At 41.9% G+C, this 17,904-nt stretch overlaps 3 protein-coding genes and 1 non-coding gene across 4 annotated transcripts; 2 read left to right on the forward strand and 2 right to left on the reverse strand.

Moving 5' to 3' along the window:
• Positions 1-448: 448 nt before the first annotated feature.
• Positions 449-2,107, reverse strand: LOC102799028 (growth arrest and DNA damage-inducible protein GADD45 beta-like). Its single transcript, XM_006791915.3, has 4 exons — positions 1,850-2,107; positions 1,550-1,651; positions 1,212-1,434; positions 449-1,090 (listed from the first exon to the last, which is right to left on the reverse strand). Exons 1-4 carry the CDS (start codon positions 1,891-1,893, stop codon positions 977-979), a joined length of 483 nt encoding a protein of 160 aa, XP_006791978.1. The 5' UTR covers positions 1,894-2,107; the 3' UTR covers positions 449-976.
• An 8,069-nt stretch (positions 2,108-10,176) lies between these two features.
• LOC102798727 (growth arrest and DNA damage-inducible protein GADD45 gamma-like) lies at positions 10,177-11,331 on the forward strand. The gene is made up of 4 exons (XM_006791914.3): positions 10,177-10,193; positions 10,559-10,660; positions 10,767-10,986; positions 11,164-11,331. The coding sequence occupies exons 1-4, from the start codon at positions 10,177-10,179 to the stop codon at positions 11,329-11,331; spliced, it is 507 nt and encodes a 168-aa protein (XP_006791977.3).
• Positions 11,332-13,009: 1,678 nt separating this feature from the next.
• On the forward strand, positions 13,010-13,851 carry LOC102798436 (growth arrest and DNA damage-inducible protein GADD45 beta-like). Its single transcript, XM_006791913.2, has 4 exons — positions 13,010-13,069; positions 13,208-13,308; positions 13,403-13,616; positions 13,738-13,851. The coding sequence occupies exons 2-4, from the start codon at positions 13,208-13,210 to the stop codon at positions 13,849-13,851; spliced, it is 429 nt and encodes a 142-aa protein (XP_006791976.2). The 5' UTR covers positions 13,010-13,069.
• A 3,578-nt stretch (positions 13,852-17,429) lies between these two features.
• trnak-cuu (transfer RNA lysine (anticodon CUU)) lies at positions 17,430-17,502 on the reverse strand. The gene has a single exon. It is a non-coding gene; the product is annotated as a tRNA-Lys (tRNA).
• Between the last annotated feature and the right edge of the window lie 402 nt (positions 17,503-17,904).

Below are 17,904 nucleotides of genomic sequence, written 5' to 3' on the forward strand. Positions count from 1 at the left end.
ATCAGTTCTCTGATGACAAGATTGTGATACCAAAGATGTCCTCTGCATGTTTTTTAGACCAGTAGGACACGCTCAGAATAGAGAACTGAACCTAAATTAGTGGAATGTCCTTTAAAGAGTCCCCTTCATAGGGCAGGAATAGCTCATAATTTGAGGTCCATGCAGTCCAACTACAAAAACTATAAGAATCAAACTGGACCCAGAACGATTTGTTTTTCTACAAATGTAGGACCTTAAGCAGAATTTGATAAGTTTCCTGTGGAACTTATGGGGCCAGAATGTGTTGATGGACCCTACACTGCATGCTAGTTTTTCTAGACACTAATTCTAGATTCTGTGACAGAGCTGTCCTCCTATGCTTCAGAAAGGACACAAGACCCCTTTAAGGTAGTAAAACAAACCCACACTCATACATACACACGTCTTTTAGATGAACCACACAAATCGATTATATTTCCATCAGAACTTTATTGACCAAACAGAATAAGTCACAGAGTGGCTTCACTTCTCACTTGTGGCTTTTCCATCACATCAAGCAGACTCATATTTAATGTATTTAGATACATCAGTGTGTAAAATCACATCATGACAAAAGTTCACGTGCAGCAAACAGGTAAGCAGAGCACCTGCCACACCTGCAGCGCAGCTAGTCCTGAGCTTTACATGCAGCTCTTCAGTTCATCATGTGACACCCATTTGCGTCACTCAAGTCCTGGTATTTCATCTTCACTTCCCCCTCTGCAGCTCCATGACTGAGACTTCCTGCTCAGTCTGGTCCAGCTTCCACAGCCACTACCAGTACCGACGTTTCACGTGCTCCACGAGGACAAAAAGACCTCCCCCATCGGGCTCGGATTTGGCTCGGTCCGGCACAGCACAACTCATACCGCGTTACTTCTGCGCAGGTTTGATTGTTTTCACTCTTTTCTCACCGCTCCCCGGCGGTCTGATTCGGTTTGGCTTGGCCCGGTTCCAGTCAACGATCCTGCAGCTCCAGGCAGGGCACCCACTGATTGCTGCATCGGCTCTCCTCACAGAAACTGCCGACGTCTTGCAGGGCTTGGCACTGCAGAGGCTGCACTTGAGGGTTCTGCAAAACACGGCGGAGACGGACGGTTAGACTCTGGGAAACACTTTTTTTAAACTTACAACAGCATAATATCATGAACTTGTATCATTTCTCGAGTAGCTCAAAGCAAGTTTACACTTACAGTGACCAGAATGCAGTGCAGATCCCGGGGTTCGTTGCTGTTGCTGTCCTCGGTGTCCTCCTTCAGCAGCTGAGCCAGCCGCCTCATGCCTGACACCCGCAGGATGTTGATGTCGTTGTCGCAGCAGAAAGCCTGCAACAGCGTGAAATGGATCTGCAGCGCTATGTCGTCTTCATCCTCCTCATCAGTTGCGAGGATGCACAGTACAACGCTGTCTGGGTCTCTGCATGCGGGACAGAAGGTGAAAGACCCGGTTAGTGTCAGCGTCATTACATGTTTCTCATATCAAAAGCTTTGGCGTGGTTAATTAAGCTGAGGAAAATCCAACTTATACTTACACATTCATGAGTTTGGCGGACTCGTAGACTCCAACCGTGAGACAATCCTGCTGCTGAGCAGCGACCAGTAGCTCCTCCAGAGCTTGACTCACCGTCTCCATCCTGCAGAGAAGCGGAGGCGGTTAGAAATGTGCGAACGACACGACTAAACTGTGGCAAACAACTAAAGTCTACATATAAGCGTGCAGATGCAACCTTTAAAGTACAAGCCGGGATTATAAACTCAACTAGAACGCGATCTGTAATGTCAGATCAAATGTGCCAATGCGTAATTGCGCATCACACACAGCCGAAACTTACTTTTTTTCGGTGCTGTTTGATCCAACGACCTCTTCCAAAGTCATGTTGAAGTCAGTAAAATAATCCACAAGATCCAGGATAAGAAGAAATATCCACAGCGCGGAGATACGGCTGTACTATGAAATTCCTGATACAACGTCCAAACACAGCGGTATTCCAGATCGTGTTAAGGTCCTTTCAGAGTCCGTTAACGATCAAACTGAGTAACAAGTCCGATTACTGCGAGACCGCGAGCAGAAAGAAACTGTGCCTCTGTCAGCCGAAACTCTCCGTTATATTACTGTTTCTCAACCGTAGGCGTGGCCACGCCCAGCCTCTCGTTCGTTCATTGGTTTGCCGCTATGAATACATCCCCCGTTCTCTGCGCCTATTTGCTGAGAGCCAGAAGACGCTGGTGATCCCACGTTGGTGGTTTCGGAGAATCCCCCGCTCTCTCCCTCCTTTTCTTCCTACGCTTCTTTCGCCGCTCTGTCCCTCTCTCTCGGTTTGTTTACCGGCAGCTTTTCTTTATGAGTGGAGGAATTTCCAGATCTCTGTACCCCCCCCCCCCCCCCCCCCCCCGCTCCCTCGTCCCCACTGGCCGAATAAAAGAAAGCTTCACCGTGGCAATGCTCTCGCATCGTGTTCGTGCACAAATACACCTGCGCACCCGCGGAGACGCGCATGAAATTCAAATATATTTCAAATGAAGTTATAAAAGGGAAGCTGGAGCAGCTGACCAGCCCCGTGTGCGAGCACGCGCTGAGCGGACATTGTGTAACGGCGTTGTGCAAGAGCAAGGTTATAAGAAATGGGAAAATGCGCTGTCTGATAAGCACGAGGCGAAATTCACGAGAATCTCAGATGACACTGATGTTTCTCTTTTGTATCACACATATTTTTATCTTTTTGTTTTCTTGCAAACCATCTGCAGCTGCAGAGCACGTGTTGTTCTGAAGCTTCAGCTCAGCACCACTACCTCCAACAGGATAAAAATAATCCTTAGATACAGGATCAGAGCTGTTTATCTGCTGAAGCCTGCAACAGCAGCGTGCAGAACGGAAGTATGTTACAACAACATTCAAAACTATTATTATAACCTTCATATTTCATGAAAGCAGGTTCCCTTTTCTGTCACATGCATTTTTAACATCACACGCAGAGCTGTCACACGTCTGATCGGTGGCCCTGTGTGTGATCAGGTCCACCTCACCGAGCCTGGTATGAACTCTCTGCCCATTTAAACCAGGTCTCAGACTCCCTCCAGCGGCTCCATAATGCATCTGCTGTCAGCGGCGAAACCCCCAGAGAAGGCATGTTGGAACAGCACCCTGCAACGACCGTTTGGGTCACGTGCAGAGCAAGAGCGAGTCCCGGTCTTTGGAAAATATTGGGAATTCCTAAAGGGGAGGTTTAGTGAAAAACATTTTTAGGGGGTTTGATGTTTTGTTTTGATTTTCAGGGACTTCCTGGGTCTGAATTTCCACGAAAATAAAATTGAAAATGAAACTATTTGCAGGCTTCACTTTACTATGTGCAGCAATTTATTTGAAATTTATCAAAATCCGCCTGTAATCTGTGCAAACACTAAAGACGCTGTGTGCAGAGGTAACCGGGCAGCCGCGGCTAAACAGTTTCAAATCCATTTATTAGGAACATCCACAAATATGTAGGATTGTTTAATAAACAATGAAACGTGTATTGTCGCTTACATTGTAAGCACTTAACTGATTTAGCACTTGTCCACTGAAAGGCGCAGAAAATCTGTTGGCGTTGCCGTATGAACAGATTTTTCTGGTGTTACTGCGCCACCTGGTGGAAGGATTCACACTTTACGTGTGTAAATAATTGTGTTATGGTTTTGTTATATTTTATAGTGTTTTCTTACAATTTCTAACAGAAATAGATACTAGTTAAATACATTAAATTATTATATTTATTGATATATTTAGATATTCATGGAAGAAAACAGTATAAAATGAAAGAAAGAAATACAATAAATATTTATACACATAAACAAAATACCCACTACAATTTTTACTAAGCAAAGATTGATGTGTTATTTTATGGATACAATTAGTTTAAAAATGTAAATTTTTCATTGTCTGTGTATTGTTTTATGCAGATTTTACACTCCAGAATTCCCTCAATAAATAAGCAGTAACTAACAAATTATAGAAATATGGGTTTGATATAAAATCTTTTTCTGTTTCTTTTCTTTCTGAGCTTCAGTTGAGATCTGGTGACCGTGAAGGCCATAACATATGATTTGTATGAGGGCTCACCAATAACTTTACAACAGGTATGCACTCTACAGACGATATTTCTCCATGAGACTGAAATATCCATGAAACAGTGGAACAAATAAATAAAGCAAAGCGTAACTTTAATGTTAAATAAAGTGCTAAGGGCAAAGTATTTTCATTCTTTCAAGTACATCATCAGTAATTATACAATACTACGATAAGTGCAAAGTCTGTTATAAAGCATCCACAAATCTCACCTTCTTATGATAATTACACTGTACTATTCAGGGTACCAGCTTTATTAGAAAGTATCCAAAGGGGCTCTTCAACTGGTGGGGAGGCTTTTACATCCTTGCAGAAGTTCACTGGTCTCCAGGAGTTCACTCTGCAGGTGGGAGAGAGATATGGGAGAGATGGAGAATGAACTTAATCTATTGTCTTGTGTAGTCTGGGAGATGAGTGGATGGGGTGGGTGCAGTTTTCTCTGTGGTGGGGTCGGGTGGGCTGCCCCGGATTCTGTGGAGCTGGGCGGTGCTGCTGGCTGTGGGCCCCGGTCCAGATGGACCTGGACCCCTTGCCTTGGTGGGTTCCAGAGGGTGGGGGTGCCTACTAGGGTCAGCAGGGGAGCTGGCCCAAGGGAAGGACCACTTGCCCCTCCCTTCCTTCCCTTCCCATCCCTGACTGCCTCCCTCTTCCCACTCCACCACACTCACCCACACATGCAGGACCTTGGTGTGCAGGTGTGTCACAGGGGTGCAGGGGAGGCCCCCCTACCCGCCCGTTTTCCTGGGTCTTTTCAAATGTGTTATGAATAAATCTTTTTTTTTCGGTACCGGTTCTAGTTTTATTGTGAAAATATTGTTGGGCATAAACCGGTCCGTGGCGCAAAAAAGGTTGGGGACCGCTGCTCTAGGGCTAACACATTCAACGATGTGCTAGCAACCTGTCCTGGGTTTACCCTGCTTTCCACCCTGACAGCTGGAATAGCTGGAAGAAATAGTTTGATCCATTACGTTAGCAGGGTTCTCTGCCATTTCATCTGACATTTATGTATCAATCTACTAGTCTACATGCCAACCATTACCCATGGTCATTAGCTCTGGGTAACTGCTGAAAAAAATGGACTTGAAATGGATCTTTACCCTGGTCTTCTTCCTGTTTTGGGATTCTCTCTTTTTTGTGACATTGTTGCTGACTGATCCAAACAAAATAAAAAATATCTCTATCAAGATCATATTGTACGATCAACTGATGATAGAAGTGATAAAATACAGTAAGACTGGCACGTGAGGGTGGTTCAAATACAAGTAAACTTCAATGAAGTTCTCAGCAAATAAGATCTTGCAATTTTCCAAATGTAACCAAAAAAGACCTCACCACTAGATGGCAGTGTTTCACCAAAATGTTTTAATATGGTGGCCTAAGAAAACCAAGCATTTCCCTGAGACTGTTGTAATAGTTAGCACCGTCGACTTACTGCAAGAGGGTTTTGGGTTCAAACTTCCTGTTCTTCTAGCAAAGTCTGCATGTTGGTGATGAGAGTCCAGGTGCTGCACTGTAGGACCCTATCCTCCTTTGTTTTTCTTCTTCTTCTTCTGCAGGGCTTAGAGCAGCCTGGTTACCACACTGACTCACTAAGAGAAAAGTTGGGGTTGTACAAAAGTTCACACTATTAGGGTGAATTTAAGCCAATTTCACAAACCAGCTGCATAGAAGTCTCAGTTGTTGAATTCTTGGTGACACGAATGGGACATTTTAGCTGTACTTACAATTATAATGTATAATCGCAGCTTTAAGCGCATTGGGTCTACTGGATCTTGAAGTTATTTAAAGGAACAGTTCCGCTTCAAAATACAATATATATTTTCCCTCTGGTCTCTTTCCTCTTTTTCCCCGTATTCTACGTTGCGTTATATTCAAAAGAAAGCGAATGTTTCTACATCTTCCAAACTGGATTATTATATCTTTTTTGTCTAAGTACTTTTAGCCCTAAAGTCCGATGCTCCTGTGCTCCTCGCCTCTTCTTTTGTTAAGCTAATCGGTTCCGGTAACGATAAAGCGCGTCTTCTTTTATCAGTCCATCTGCAAAGTAGCGTTTTCATTTGGGGAAACCTGCAGTCAGCTGAGACTGAAGAAGTCACCTGATGAGTGACGAAATGTTTCTCCCACCGAAAACGCCGCGTCCAGATGAACAGAATCGACTTTGTGGGATTTCCTGACCTGAACCACTGAGCATGCGTCCAGACATGTTTAAGTTTAAGGCTTTCTTTTTATCCTGTGCATTTCCGTGGGTCGATATTCAGTACAAGCTACACTGTAAAAACAAAATTGTAATATAAAAGTATTTTACTGTGTATTTTACGGTTTTGTACTGTTCTTCTAGAATATCATTAAATTCACATAAATAGGCTGTGATTTTACATTTCAAATGTAAAATAACGTAAAATCACTGTAAATGTAATAAAACATCATTTTCTTGTTTGTTTATATTTGTCTGTACATATGCATATTTAGTTGTTAAAATAATTCACAAATGTATCATAATTTCACACATATTTGTCCCTTATTTGAAAGATTGAACTGTTAAATTCAAATGTAATACTATGGAAAAATATATAAAATGATTCTTATAAACTTTTTTTTACATCAAATAATGTTATTTAGGGCGATTGATACATGTAATAAAGGCCTATCATATATATATATATATATATATATATATATATATATATATATATATATATATATATATATATATATATATATATATATATATATATATATATATATATAAGTATATGTCGCTGATGTTGGGGCAGCATGAGTAAGAGCAATTTTATTTATTTTATTTTTTTTGCCATGCCCGTGATGCCGCCCCCACCATGATGCACCCCATGTCGCCCGTATCAAAAACCGCTACTGGTCGCCCATATGTAACTATCAGACATTTACAGGCAGAGACAAAACCCCGAGGAGCAGTAGCGGTTTTAGATACGGGCGCCCCCCACCACGATGCGGGCGCCCCCCACCACGATGCCCGGGGCGGCATCGTGGTGGGGGGCGGCATCACGGGCATCGGCAAAAAAAAAAAAAAAAAGAAATGTTCGTACTCGTGCTGCCCTGACGTCAGCCAGCGCATATTGGGAATTGCATAAGCACTGATCGGTTTTCTATCGCCGATTTGCTGGGAGTAAGGGCGCCCTTTGTTTTTGAGGAGAGGGCGGGGCGGCGGATGATTTTCTGACCGGCTGGAGCAGCATCTAATAACCAACTCGCAAAGTAAAACAAAATAAAAACAAACCAACCAACACGAACACACCAGACATCATGATACAGACTTATCATTTGCACCGATGTTTTTTCGAAATTCTCGTCGGTGTGCCTTCTTGCTGCCGAAGTCAAAGTAAACTTTATTGTCATCTCCGCTACATACAGTCCAGTATATAGAGAGACGAGACGACAAGGCTCCAGTTTCAGCAGTGCAAGTAAACAAAACAATTTATATAAGAAGAGTAAGAAAATAAATATACACTTTAGGACTCGGGGAAGGGATCAATAACAATTGAAAATTTACAGTTTGATGATTTAAAGTCTCACACACAAGCGAAAAGGGAGGGGGGCCTGTTGCTTCCAAATAGAGCACATTTCATTTATAATGTTGTAAATCCAAGCCCATCATGTATTCATGATTTGAATCCTGGGTTGTGTGAAATCTCAGAAATGCACCTTAGACAAAGTGAATCTGTGAACTAAGGTGTAGGTGTGTTAGATCATGTTGTGGTGATCCTCGAGTTGGAGGATTTGTGTTCATACTGGAGTGCAAAATTAAAACCAATGGAAGATGGACAAGAAAAGTTCAAAGCCATCAGGTCCTCAGTTTAGAAAAAAGAGAAAAGAAGAGGAGAAACGAGCAAAAGATGCAGGTAAGCAGATGTGTGATTGGATGATGGCAGGTCATCCTGAAACTATCAGAATCAGAATCAGAATACTTCATTAATGCCTAAGGAAATTATGTGGGTTACAGCTGCTCCAAGAAGAAATGGTAAAAATAGCAACAGTAACAGACTAAACTCCAAACAATACATTATGTTACAGATTTTAATATTAATTAGTCATTGCCAATTGTTGATTTGTCCTGCTATCATTGTATGACGAATTATGATGGTTTATGTTTGTTGTTGTTAAACATTTGTTGTTTATGTTATGATGTTTGATAGCCGTTTGCATACTATGCATACTCTCTCTCTCTTCATGTGTGTGTGTGTGTGTGTATACAACAGTTTTATGTTAATGTACAATCCTTAATATGTTTTGTGTGTGTGTGTGTGGGGGGGGGGGGGGGGGGGCGCCAGAGGGAGTGTTCGCCCAGGGCGCCAAACAGGCTAGGACCGCCACTGCCGAGGAGTCGTCTGGCTCCAAGGCCCTGAAAAAAACAAGACTCACTAACTGTAGGTGAACGGTGACCATTGATGGTTCTCTCAGGTGAATCCCTGTAACAGTGAGTCAGTCTGGCACTACAGATAGATCTTTATTGTCACTGTTTGGCGTCTCTCTGCAGCTTTTAGGTTTTTACATTCAGATTTTTCGGATTAGACAATAAGATTAATAAAGATAAAATACGTTTAAGAGGTAGGCCTACCTACACAGGGAATGTATGTGATGCACAATGAGTATCTACACAAAAGAACATGCACAAGTTATATACAGAAAATATAAAATAAAAGAACCGTTAATAAGTGGGTGGAGTGTGTTTCAGTGTGAAAACAGTCGTTCAGCTGAATTTGGTACAGAAAGACCCGTGGCAAATTAAGTTTCATATTTGCTTTGAGGTAAAGTTTCTGTGTTTGCGCTGTTCAGAGTCAGGGGAAAGATTTGTTTCATTTTAGCTTTTGTTTTTTTAATGTTTATACTTACAGAATTTCTATAACAAATGTAATGTATAAATTATTATTTAACCTGTAGAAGGATCTTTCTGACCCCAGTAGCAATTAACTGGTTAAGAAAAATTAAAATAAATAAGAGCAACAAACTTTTATTTTACGTGCATTCAAAAAAATTGCGAGTTGTTTTTTTTTTTTTGTTTTTTTTTTTAGAAATATGACAAATAAAATGTTTTATTTTAAAACGGAAGTGTTTTACATTGCTCTCTGGAAGTCTAAATGTGGATACTTGTAAGATTTGATTTGATTAATTCTCCTAACGGAAATGTTTAAACATGGTGTTAAACATAACCGTTTTTTTCTTTCTCTTGCGTGTTTTATTTATATTATTGTAAATCATGAAGTTGAATCCAGAAAAGCCCAACCCATTTAAAAACCTCAGGAAGTCAAACAAATGCACAACAAAAGAGAAAGAAATGAAAGACTCTTTTATTTAATTATACATATGTTTATCTCACAATTCCAAAGAATAATCAACACGCATTTACGGAAACTGCTGATCTTCAATTTCGAGTTTAAGTTCCTGCACACTTCATATTAAGGCAGTGTCTAAATTATTTAGGGGAAATGAGATCTGCAGAGACAACGCTCTGTCCCAGTTACACCCCACCACCGGCAGGGTGGGGGTAGGGGTCCGAGACCTGGTGTTGCTGTGTACGAAGTTCAGTTCAAGTCTGTAGGAGAGGAGGGGGTGAGGGGGACGCACAGACATGTTTGTTTGACCTCAATTAAAGTTTTTATTTTACTTTTTAATTTCCAATTGTCGATAAATATTAGAATAATCGTGGGCTGGGTGTCCTGGTCTAAAAGTTTGCTTCGGTCGAAGTAAGGTCAGGTAATTGCGCATGATTATTAAAAGGTGCGAGATGTATAATAGTGTCAGAACCTCCCATCCAAAAATTGTAATTATACATTTCTTGCCGTTTAAAAAAGACATTTTCTGTTTCGGAGTTTTGAATTTTGTACCAAGCATTTCCACGCGTGACTTGCAAATACATTTTTAAAACCATTTAAAACTGTCTACCTTCAAACCGCCTGCTGTGTTCAGGTGGGCCAACCCACCCCACAGGAGCATAAATGAAGGACCTGATCCACTGGGCTCAGTTTCTCTTAAAGACACTCTGCTCCTGCTTTAGATCTCTGCACTTTTGCTACATCCAAGATGACCGAACAGTGGATGTAAGACTTCACGGGTTTTTTCCCACAGTTTGCTTGTGTTTCAGTTCAGTGCAACATTCTGCGGTGTCTGAAAAATGATTTGATTTCTTTAATCACTATATTTCTTTACGCTAACTTGATATTGTAAGTCCCAATTTTCCAAATTAAAACTTACAATGTATCTCTCCAGTGGTGCGTAATTACGCACCCCTGCTACACGATACATTGTAAGTTTGCTCAAATTTCATCCCAGTTTTGGTTTTTATAGCAGTTTCTAATGTTGAGTCATAGGTTAGGCTGTATTCTCATTGTTTGGGGTTATTTGTTGACTTTGGGGCTGTTTTGTCTTAGTTTGTGCGCATTTCTAACTGTCTGCGTATCTGTAGGATGAAGATGGTGGGTCAGGCTTTGGAGGAGCTGCTCGTGGAAGCTTATCACCAGAACTGCCTCAGAATCGGTGTAATTGAGTCCTACAAATACATGAAAGCGTAAGTATTTTAATTTTTACGTTTAAATACAGTTCAAATGCAGTACTTGATCTAATAGTGGAACAACGTGGCAATGGTGACATTAATGTCGTCCTGTTTCTCGCAGAAACCCGCACAGAGTCGTCCTGTGCGTCCTTGCCAGCGAAAAGGAAACAGAGGGTGACATTATGTTACAGATGAATCTAATCCAGCTAAAGGATATGTGCTACAAGAAGAACGTCCGCATCATGTGTTCGACAGACATGAGACGGCTGGCAGAGCTGGTGACCATGGATGACATCAGCGGCAACGAGGCCTCGCGGGACCTGCACTGCATTCTGGTCACTGTAAGCCAAATTTCCATTTGTGCTGCTGCACAGTTAACATTTGGCTCCTGTTTGCCAATTATCTCTATTAAAATCGTTGAAATTTGTACACTTGGCTTCATGATAAGCTACTTCGAATAAGAAGCAAAGTGATGTGTTTTCCGGGCGTTTCACGTCCTTCCTCGCTGTGTTTCGCAGGTCCCTCCAGCGAAGCCGCTTCCACGCCAGGCCCTGCAGATCCTCAGCAGCTTCTGCGAAGAAAGCCGACGGAGGGACTCGTCGGTGCATTGCCTTTCTTGTTATTACGTTTGTTCTTATCGCTACCCAAGCCGCAGTTGTTGTTGTTGTTGTCGTTGCTGTAAATAAAAGTGGAGGATTTAATTCTTCTGCGTGTTCGTTGTTTCTGAATCCACGTTCTAAAGTTGCAAAGAGAAAAAAATGGGGTAAAGGTGAAATCCTCAGTTTCAGACTTTCAATTTACTATTTTGAAAAAGAGAGATTTACTGCCTCTTAAAGCGAAAACTGCACAAAGTCATATCTCTGCCAATGAAAATGATGCACCAAAGCCTCCTGGGGCTGTCTGAATGAAAAATAAGAGAAAAACAAAAATTAAAATAAAACTAAAGCCAAATAAAGTTGATCATCTCTGCTGTTTCATTTCATTGTCAGTGCTGTACAACAAAATGTTTCAAGGCTAGATGACAAAAAATAATTAAACCAAACTAGACTTCGGGCTATTCTCTGCTTGCAAATGTAACTAAAATAAAAAATAAATTAAAAAAATCTTTAGTTTTAGTTTTCATGTGATCTTGGAATTTTTATTGGCACTAAGTTGTTTTGTCACCTTTGTCTAACTATCACACATTTTCTCTGCCGGCAGAAACAGACCCCCACCCGCACCCACCCGCACCCATCCCCTCATAAACCATCAAACTGAAACTGAACAACAACAAAGAAAAAGACTGTGGACGCATTTCCGGTGCATGCCTGTAACAGCGACCCTGCGCCACTGATTAAGTCTTTAATCAATCAGGTGTTTTCCGCACGACACCTCATTAGGGGCTTCATCAAGTTTATTGTTCTCATTCATTAAACACAATAGCCACGATTCAACTGAAACCTTTCCTGGAGATGTTTTCAGAAAACCCTAAAATCACTCAAAAACGGACATAAACTAACATAAAATGCCCCACATCTGGTGTAAACTGGATTCCTTCACTTAATTGATCTGATATTAACGTATTAATGTAATAAACACTGAATATGAAGATAAAAACTTACAAGTGAAGGAAACTGCAGAGATTTGAAATCATAAACTTTATCTAAATGCATTTAGACACAGTCCAGTGATTGAGTACAGAGCCCAGATATTTCCGGGGGTCTTATCCCTGCAGGGACAGTGAACACATGATGTCCTTAATGTTTGAGTGAATCAGCCTAAAAAACAATCAATGCACTTTCAACCAGCTATCAGCTGCAGCTCACAGCGTTCTTCATTGTTTTCACCTTAATCTCTGCGAGCCCTTCACTCGTCACTTTTCGAATTCACCAAACAAAAGAGCAGAACCCGTTTAAACCCACTCACTGTGCACATCTCCAAAAGGTCCATTCCAGGTCTACGTGACCTGATCAAAGAGGGAGAGGGCGCTTCCAGTCATGTTTGTCAAACATGCGTGATGTGAAGCATGCGCAGGAACAGAGACGCTGCACATACATTTAAAATATAGACATCAGAATATTATTATGAATATTTTTTGCGGGCCTCTTCTTTCACATTGCAGTGGCTCATCCATAAAAAACAAAACTAATATACAGGCTGATCCTGAGAGGTTATCCCTAAAATCCTCTTCTCCACAGTTTAATTATTATTTTTTAAACAAACTTGTGTGCAGAAAGAAGAGGAGGGAGACAGGGGGCGCGAAGTTTGAAATGGGACGGGGGGTACAGCTGGCCAGTAACAGAGGGAGGGGTAAGGTGTGACGTCCTAGAGCAGGTATAAAAGTTTTGACCTGAAGAGACAGAGATTCATCATTGCTCACTGACCACCGACTTGTCTCCGACTACTTCTTCTTCTTCTCTGGAATCCAGCAGCACACGGAAAAAGGTACGATAGGCATGTTTGCTGCGTAATTACTCACTGACACAAGTTACATTTTGAATCCGGCTACAGTGCACTTTGATACGCTTTTATGCTCTTGTTTAGAGCCTGTATCATACTTACTTTCCTTCGTGTTTCTGTAGTATGGAGACCATCAGCCAGACTTTGGAACATGTATTGGTCACAGCTCATCATCAGAACTGTCTGACTGTGGGAGTTTATGAGTCTGCAAAATTCCTGAATGAGTAAGTATTAGTGTAAAGCAAATCATTTGTACTGTCAGGATAATAGTGATTTTGACGCTATGTGGGGTTTATTATTCTCCTGTCCTGCCCGCAGATACCCGGATGGCGCGGTGCTGTGTGTGCTGGCCCTTGATGAGGAGGATGAAGATGACGCTGCGCTGCAGATTCACTTCAAACTGCTGCAGGCTTTCTGCTACGACAATTACCTCGACATCCTGCGAGTGACGGGAATGAGGCGGCTCGCTCAGCTGCTGGAGGAAACCAGCAACAGAAACGAATCCCGGGACCTGCATTGCATCTTGGTCACTGTAAGTCCAAACGCCTCATTCTGCTCCACTGCATTTGTCAAACTTTGCCAGTGTGGATTCTGACTTATTTTCTAGATAAACTCTGGTTAACATAAATATTCAACCACGCTTTGTTTTTCAGAACACTTCTGAACAGATTCTGCAGTGCGAGGCTCTTCAGCAGGTCGCCAGGTTCTGCGAGGAGAGCCGCCACAGGTACGAGTGGCTCCCCCACCTTGAGCTGCAGGACCGCTGACCTAAACTAGACCGCTGCAGAGCGGTTCGAATTAATGGAAACTGCCCCAAGTAGAGTAACGGGGTTTTGCTTTATCGGGAGTCCAGTTTGATCTGGTTCAGGAAGCTTTGGGCCATGAAGAGGTGTGTGAGAAAATGTCTCGACATGTGACCTGAGTGGACGGGTGGAAAACTGAGGAACTGCTCGTGAAACTCGAGCAGCAGCCGGCAGAGGCTCCGGGTGTTTTGGTACCGGGTTCATCCAGACCCGTGTCAGATTTAATAGAGCAGCTGAGGACGATTTAGTTTGAAAACGGAATCATTTTGTTAAGCAGTGCATGCAAAATAAAATGCAGTTTATCAACTGAAGGAATGTGCTTCAGTATTTCCTACATTGCTCGTACATGATGTGGTCAGCTAACAGTTTCCCTCGTTCCCCTCTTTTTATTTTTCACTAATAAATCTAAAGTGTTTCATTCACATAATATTGTATAAAAAATCACGTTGATGTTGATTAAACATCATTTTTTTGTAATTTACTGTCTGATGTCTAAATCTGTTGTCTGATGTTAATAAAGCATCATGTTAACGGAAAATAAATACTTCGCTGCAGTTTCTTTCTGAACGAAAATGAACAGATATCCAATCCGATGTTAGCTGTCGGTGCTTTCACTTTGAATACTGGTATAAACTGATGTGGATCACTTTATGCCTTTTATTCACTGTAACATTTAACTTTTGGGTGACGGCACAAAGACTGACAGAGGAGGACAGAGAGGAGGATGAAGACCGCAAAGTGAGAGCAAAAAGAAACGAGTGGACCTGCAGTGGAATTCACCAAAAACGATAAAGCTGCTTATCAACGTTCATTGATGATGATTTCACATAAGTAAGCAGTGTGTTGTACTGTTATCAATTATAAATCCCCAACCTACTCTTCTAAGTAGTATAAGATTACATATTTGTTATTTTCCATGACTAGGAAAATAATTGTATTATTATAATAATAATTATAAACGATTGTATAGTTCGGTGGGGAGGATGGAGCGAGACTACTCACTGATGCCATGGAAATCTATTCTCCACTCGTAAAACTGGTGTAGATGATGCTCTGTGCTCAGACTGCATTATGGAGGTTTTTGTATGTGTTCAAAAACTTTAATATAAAACAATTCTATTTGGAATAAAACAATTAAATAAACAAACTATTAAATAAAGAAATTGTTTTATTAACAATAAAAAAATTCTATTTTCTAGTTTGCTTCGTGTACAGGTTTATGGAGTGACAGAGTGGTTTTCCAGCGTCTTGGTGGACTGCCTCATAAATGTTAACTGAAATAATGTTGTGTACTTTTCGCATCGGCTTAGCCACAAATAGTTGTTTAACTTCTTTAATGACTGATCCTTGGCCTCAGTGGCGGTCCTAGCCTGTTTGGCGCCCTGGGCGAACACTCCCTCTGCCCCCCCCCCCCCCCCCCCCTCCCACACACACACAAAATATAATATAAACATATTAAGGATTGTACATTAACATAAAACTGTTGTACACACACATATGAAGAGAGAGAGAGTATGCATAGTATGCAAACGGCTACCAAACAGCCATCATAATTCGTCATACAATGAGAACAGGACAAATCAACAATTGACAATAATTAATTAATATTAAAATCTGTAACATAATGTATTGTTTGGAGTTTAGTCTGTTACTGTTACTATTTTTACCATTTCTTTTTGGAGCAGCTGTAACCCACATAATTTCCTTAGGGATTAATAAAGTATTCTGATTCTGATAGTTTCAGGATGACCTGCCATCATCCAATCACACATCTGCTTACCTGCATCTTTTGCTCGTTTCTCCTCCTCTTCTTTTCAATTTTTTCTAAACTGAGGACCTGATGGCTTTGAACTTTTCTTGTCCATCTTACATTGGTTTTAATTTTGCACTCCAGTATGAACACCCATCCCCCAACCCGAGGATCACCACAACATGATCTAACACACCTACACCTTAGTTCACAGATTTGCTTTGTCTAAGGTGCATTTCTGAGATTTCACACAACCCAGGATTCAGATCATGAATACATAATGGGCTTGGATTTACATCACTATAAATGCAATGTGCTCTATTTGGAAGCAGCAGGGCCCACCGCCCCTTTCGACGGCTTGTGTGAGACTTTAAATCATCAAACTGTAAATTTTAAATTGTTATTGATCCCTTTACCCCGAGTCCTAAAGTGTATAGTTATTTTCTTACTCTTCTTATATTTATTGTTTGTTTACTTGCACTGTTGTAACTGGAGCCTCGTCATCTCGTCTCTCTATATACTGGACTGTATGTAGCGGAGATGACAATAAAGTTTACTTTGACTTCAGCAGCGAGCAGGCGCACCGAGGGCTCGCGCTCACTTTTCGTGTATAGAATTTCGAAAAAACATCGGTGCAAATGATAAGTCTGTATCATGATGTCTGGTGTTTTCGTGTTTGTTGGTTTGTTTTTATTTTGTTTTATTTTGCGAGTTGGTTATTAGATGCTGCTCCAGCCAGCCAGAGAATCCCCCGCCGCCCCGCCCTCTCCTCCCTGTGCAGCAAGCAGCAGGCTCACCTCGCAAACGGAGGGCGCCCTTACTCCCAGCAAATGGGCGATAGAAAACCGATCAGTGCTTATGCCATTCCAATATGCGCTGGCTGACGTCGGGGCAGCATGAGTACGAGCATTTTTTTTTTTTTGCCGATGCCGGTGATGCCGCCCCCCACCACGATGCCGCCCCGGGCAACCGCCCGTGTCGCCCGTATCTAAAACCGCTACTGCTTGGCCTCAGGTTTGATGACTAAAGACTCAAGACTGAATTAGACATAATATGTGATGCAACTAATTCGGTTGCTTTTGAAGAGACTCCGAGACTCCGTTTCTCGCCTTACAAACAATCACAATGACATTCGCTGTATCAAAAAAGACGGGGGGCAAACTCTGAGGGGGGGCGTTAAGAAATCTCGAAACAAAAGTGACCAGAGCAGCACAACTAACGTGTTAAGAAAGTTTAGCTATCAGCAGTTGCTGGAGACAGTGAGCCAACGTCAAATGTGACGCTATTAAAATGACCCGGTGTAGCCGGGTCATAAATTACATATTGTTATAATTACACAAAATGTGTTATAAACCCCAAACTGTTGCTGGTATACATGACCTGTAGGACCACAGAGCCTGTAGTTATCTTTATTATCATTTAGTGCCCCTCCTCATCCCTTTCTTCTGCTTTGGTGCAACGCTATAAATTTGGGCTACCCGGTTGGCCACTCCCTTTTCTGCAATTCCCCTGTGGGAGAGGTCGGTGTCATTTCTTTTCCAACACTAATTATATCTGTCTATCTTTATCCACCCTGAAGTTCCTGATTGTTTTAGTTCATTGTTATCATAATTACGCCTGTCTTTACTAGATGCTGTGAACATGTGGTACGTGTGTGCCGCATATTAATGGAGCTGTTAATGCTAGAATGAACAGATAAGTCTTGCTAGCTTGGAAGTTGTAGTGGGTTGAGCTAACTCTTGGATGCGTGCAAAGACTTCACACGTGAGGAAGTTGCCAAAAAAACAGGACTCGCCCAACGTGGGGCTCGAACCCACGACCCTGAGATTAAGAGTCTCATGCTCTACCGACTGAGCTAGCCGGGCGGTGTAGAGGCAAAAAGATAAACCCGTCTCGGTGTGTGTGTGGACCGGAGTTTTCTTCACGAGGTAAAGTCAAGACTGCAAGACCATGACTTAAGAAGATGGGTTTGTAAAAAGAAAACTTCCACAGTTTTCTGCGGCTGGTGCTGTGTCACTAAATATCGGTCGGAACATCCTGTCAATGCGTAATTACGAGTCATTGCAGAGATGGCACTCTCTGATAGGCATCTCCTTTATTTTACACACACTCTCTTTTTATTTATAAAAGAGAATGCGCGTCTATCTGATTGGTCAAAAACTGTTGAGAAGGGACCGTGCTTTAGATTTAGCCCCCGGTGAGAGCGAATGTTTCTTTTCCTGGTTCGCTCCCGCATTCCACACACAACTCTCAAGTCCTGTGAATCT

This window comes from Neolamprologus brichardi, chromosome 15 (genome assembly GCF_056152115.1).
Source record: "Neolamprologus brichardi isolate AB-2024 chromosome 15, ASM5615211v1, whole genome shotgun sequence".
NCBI lineage: Eukaryota > Metazoa > Chordata > Actinopteri > Cichliformes > Cichlidae > Neolamprologus > Neolamprologus brichardi.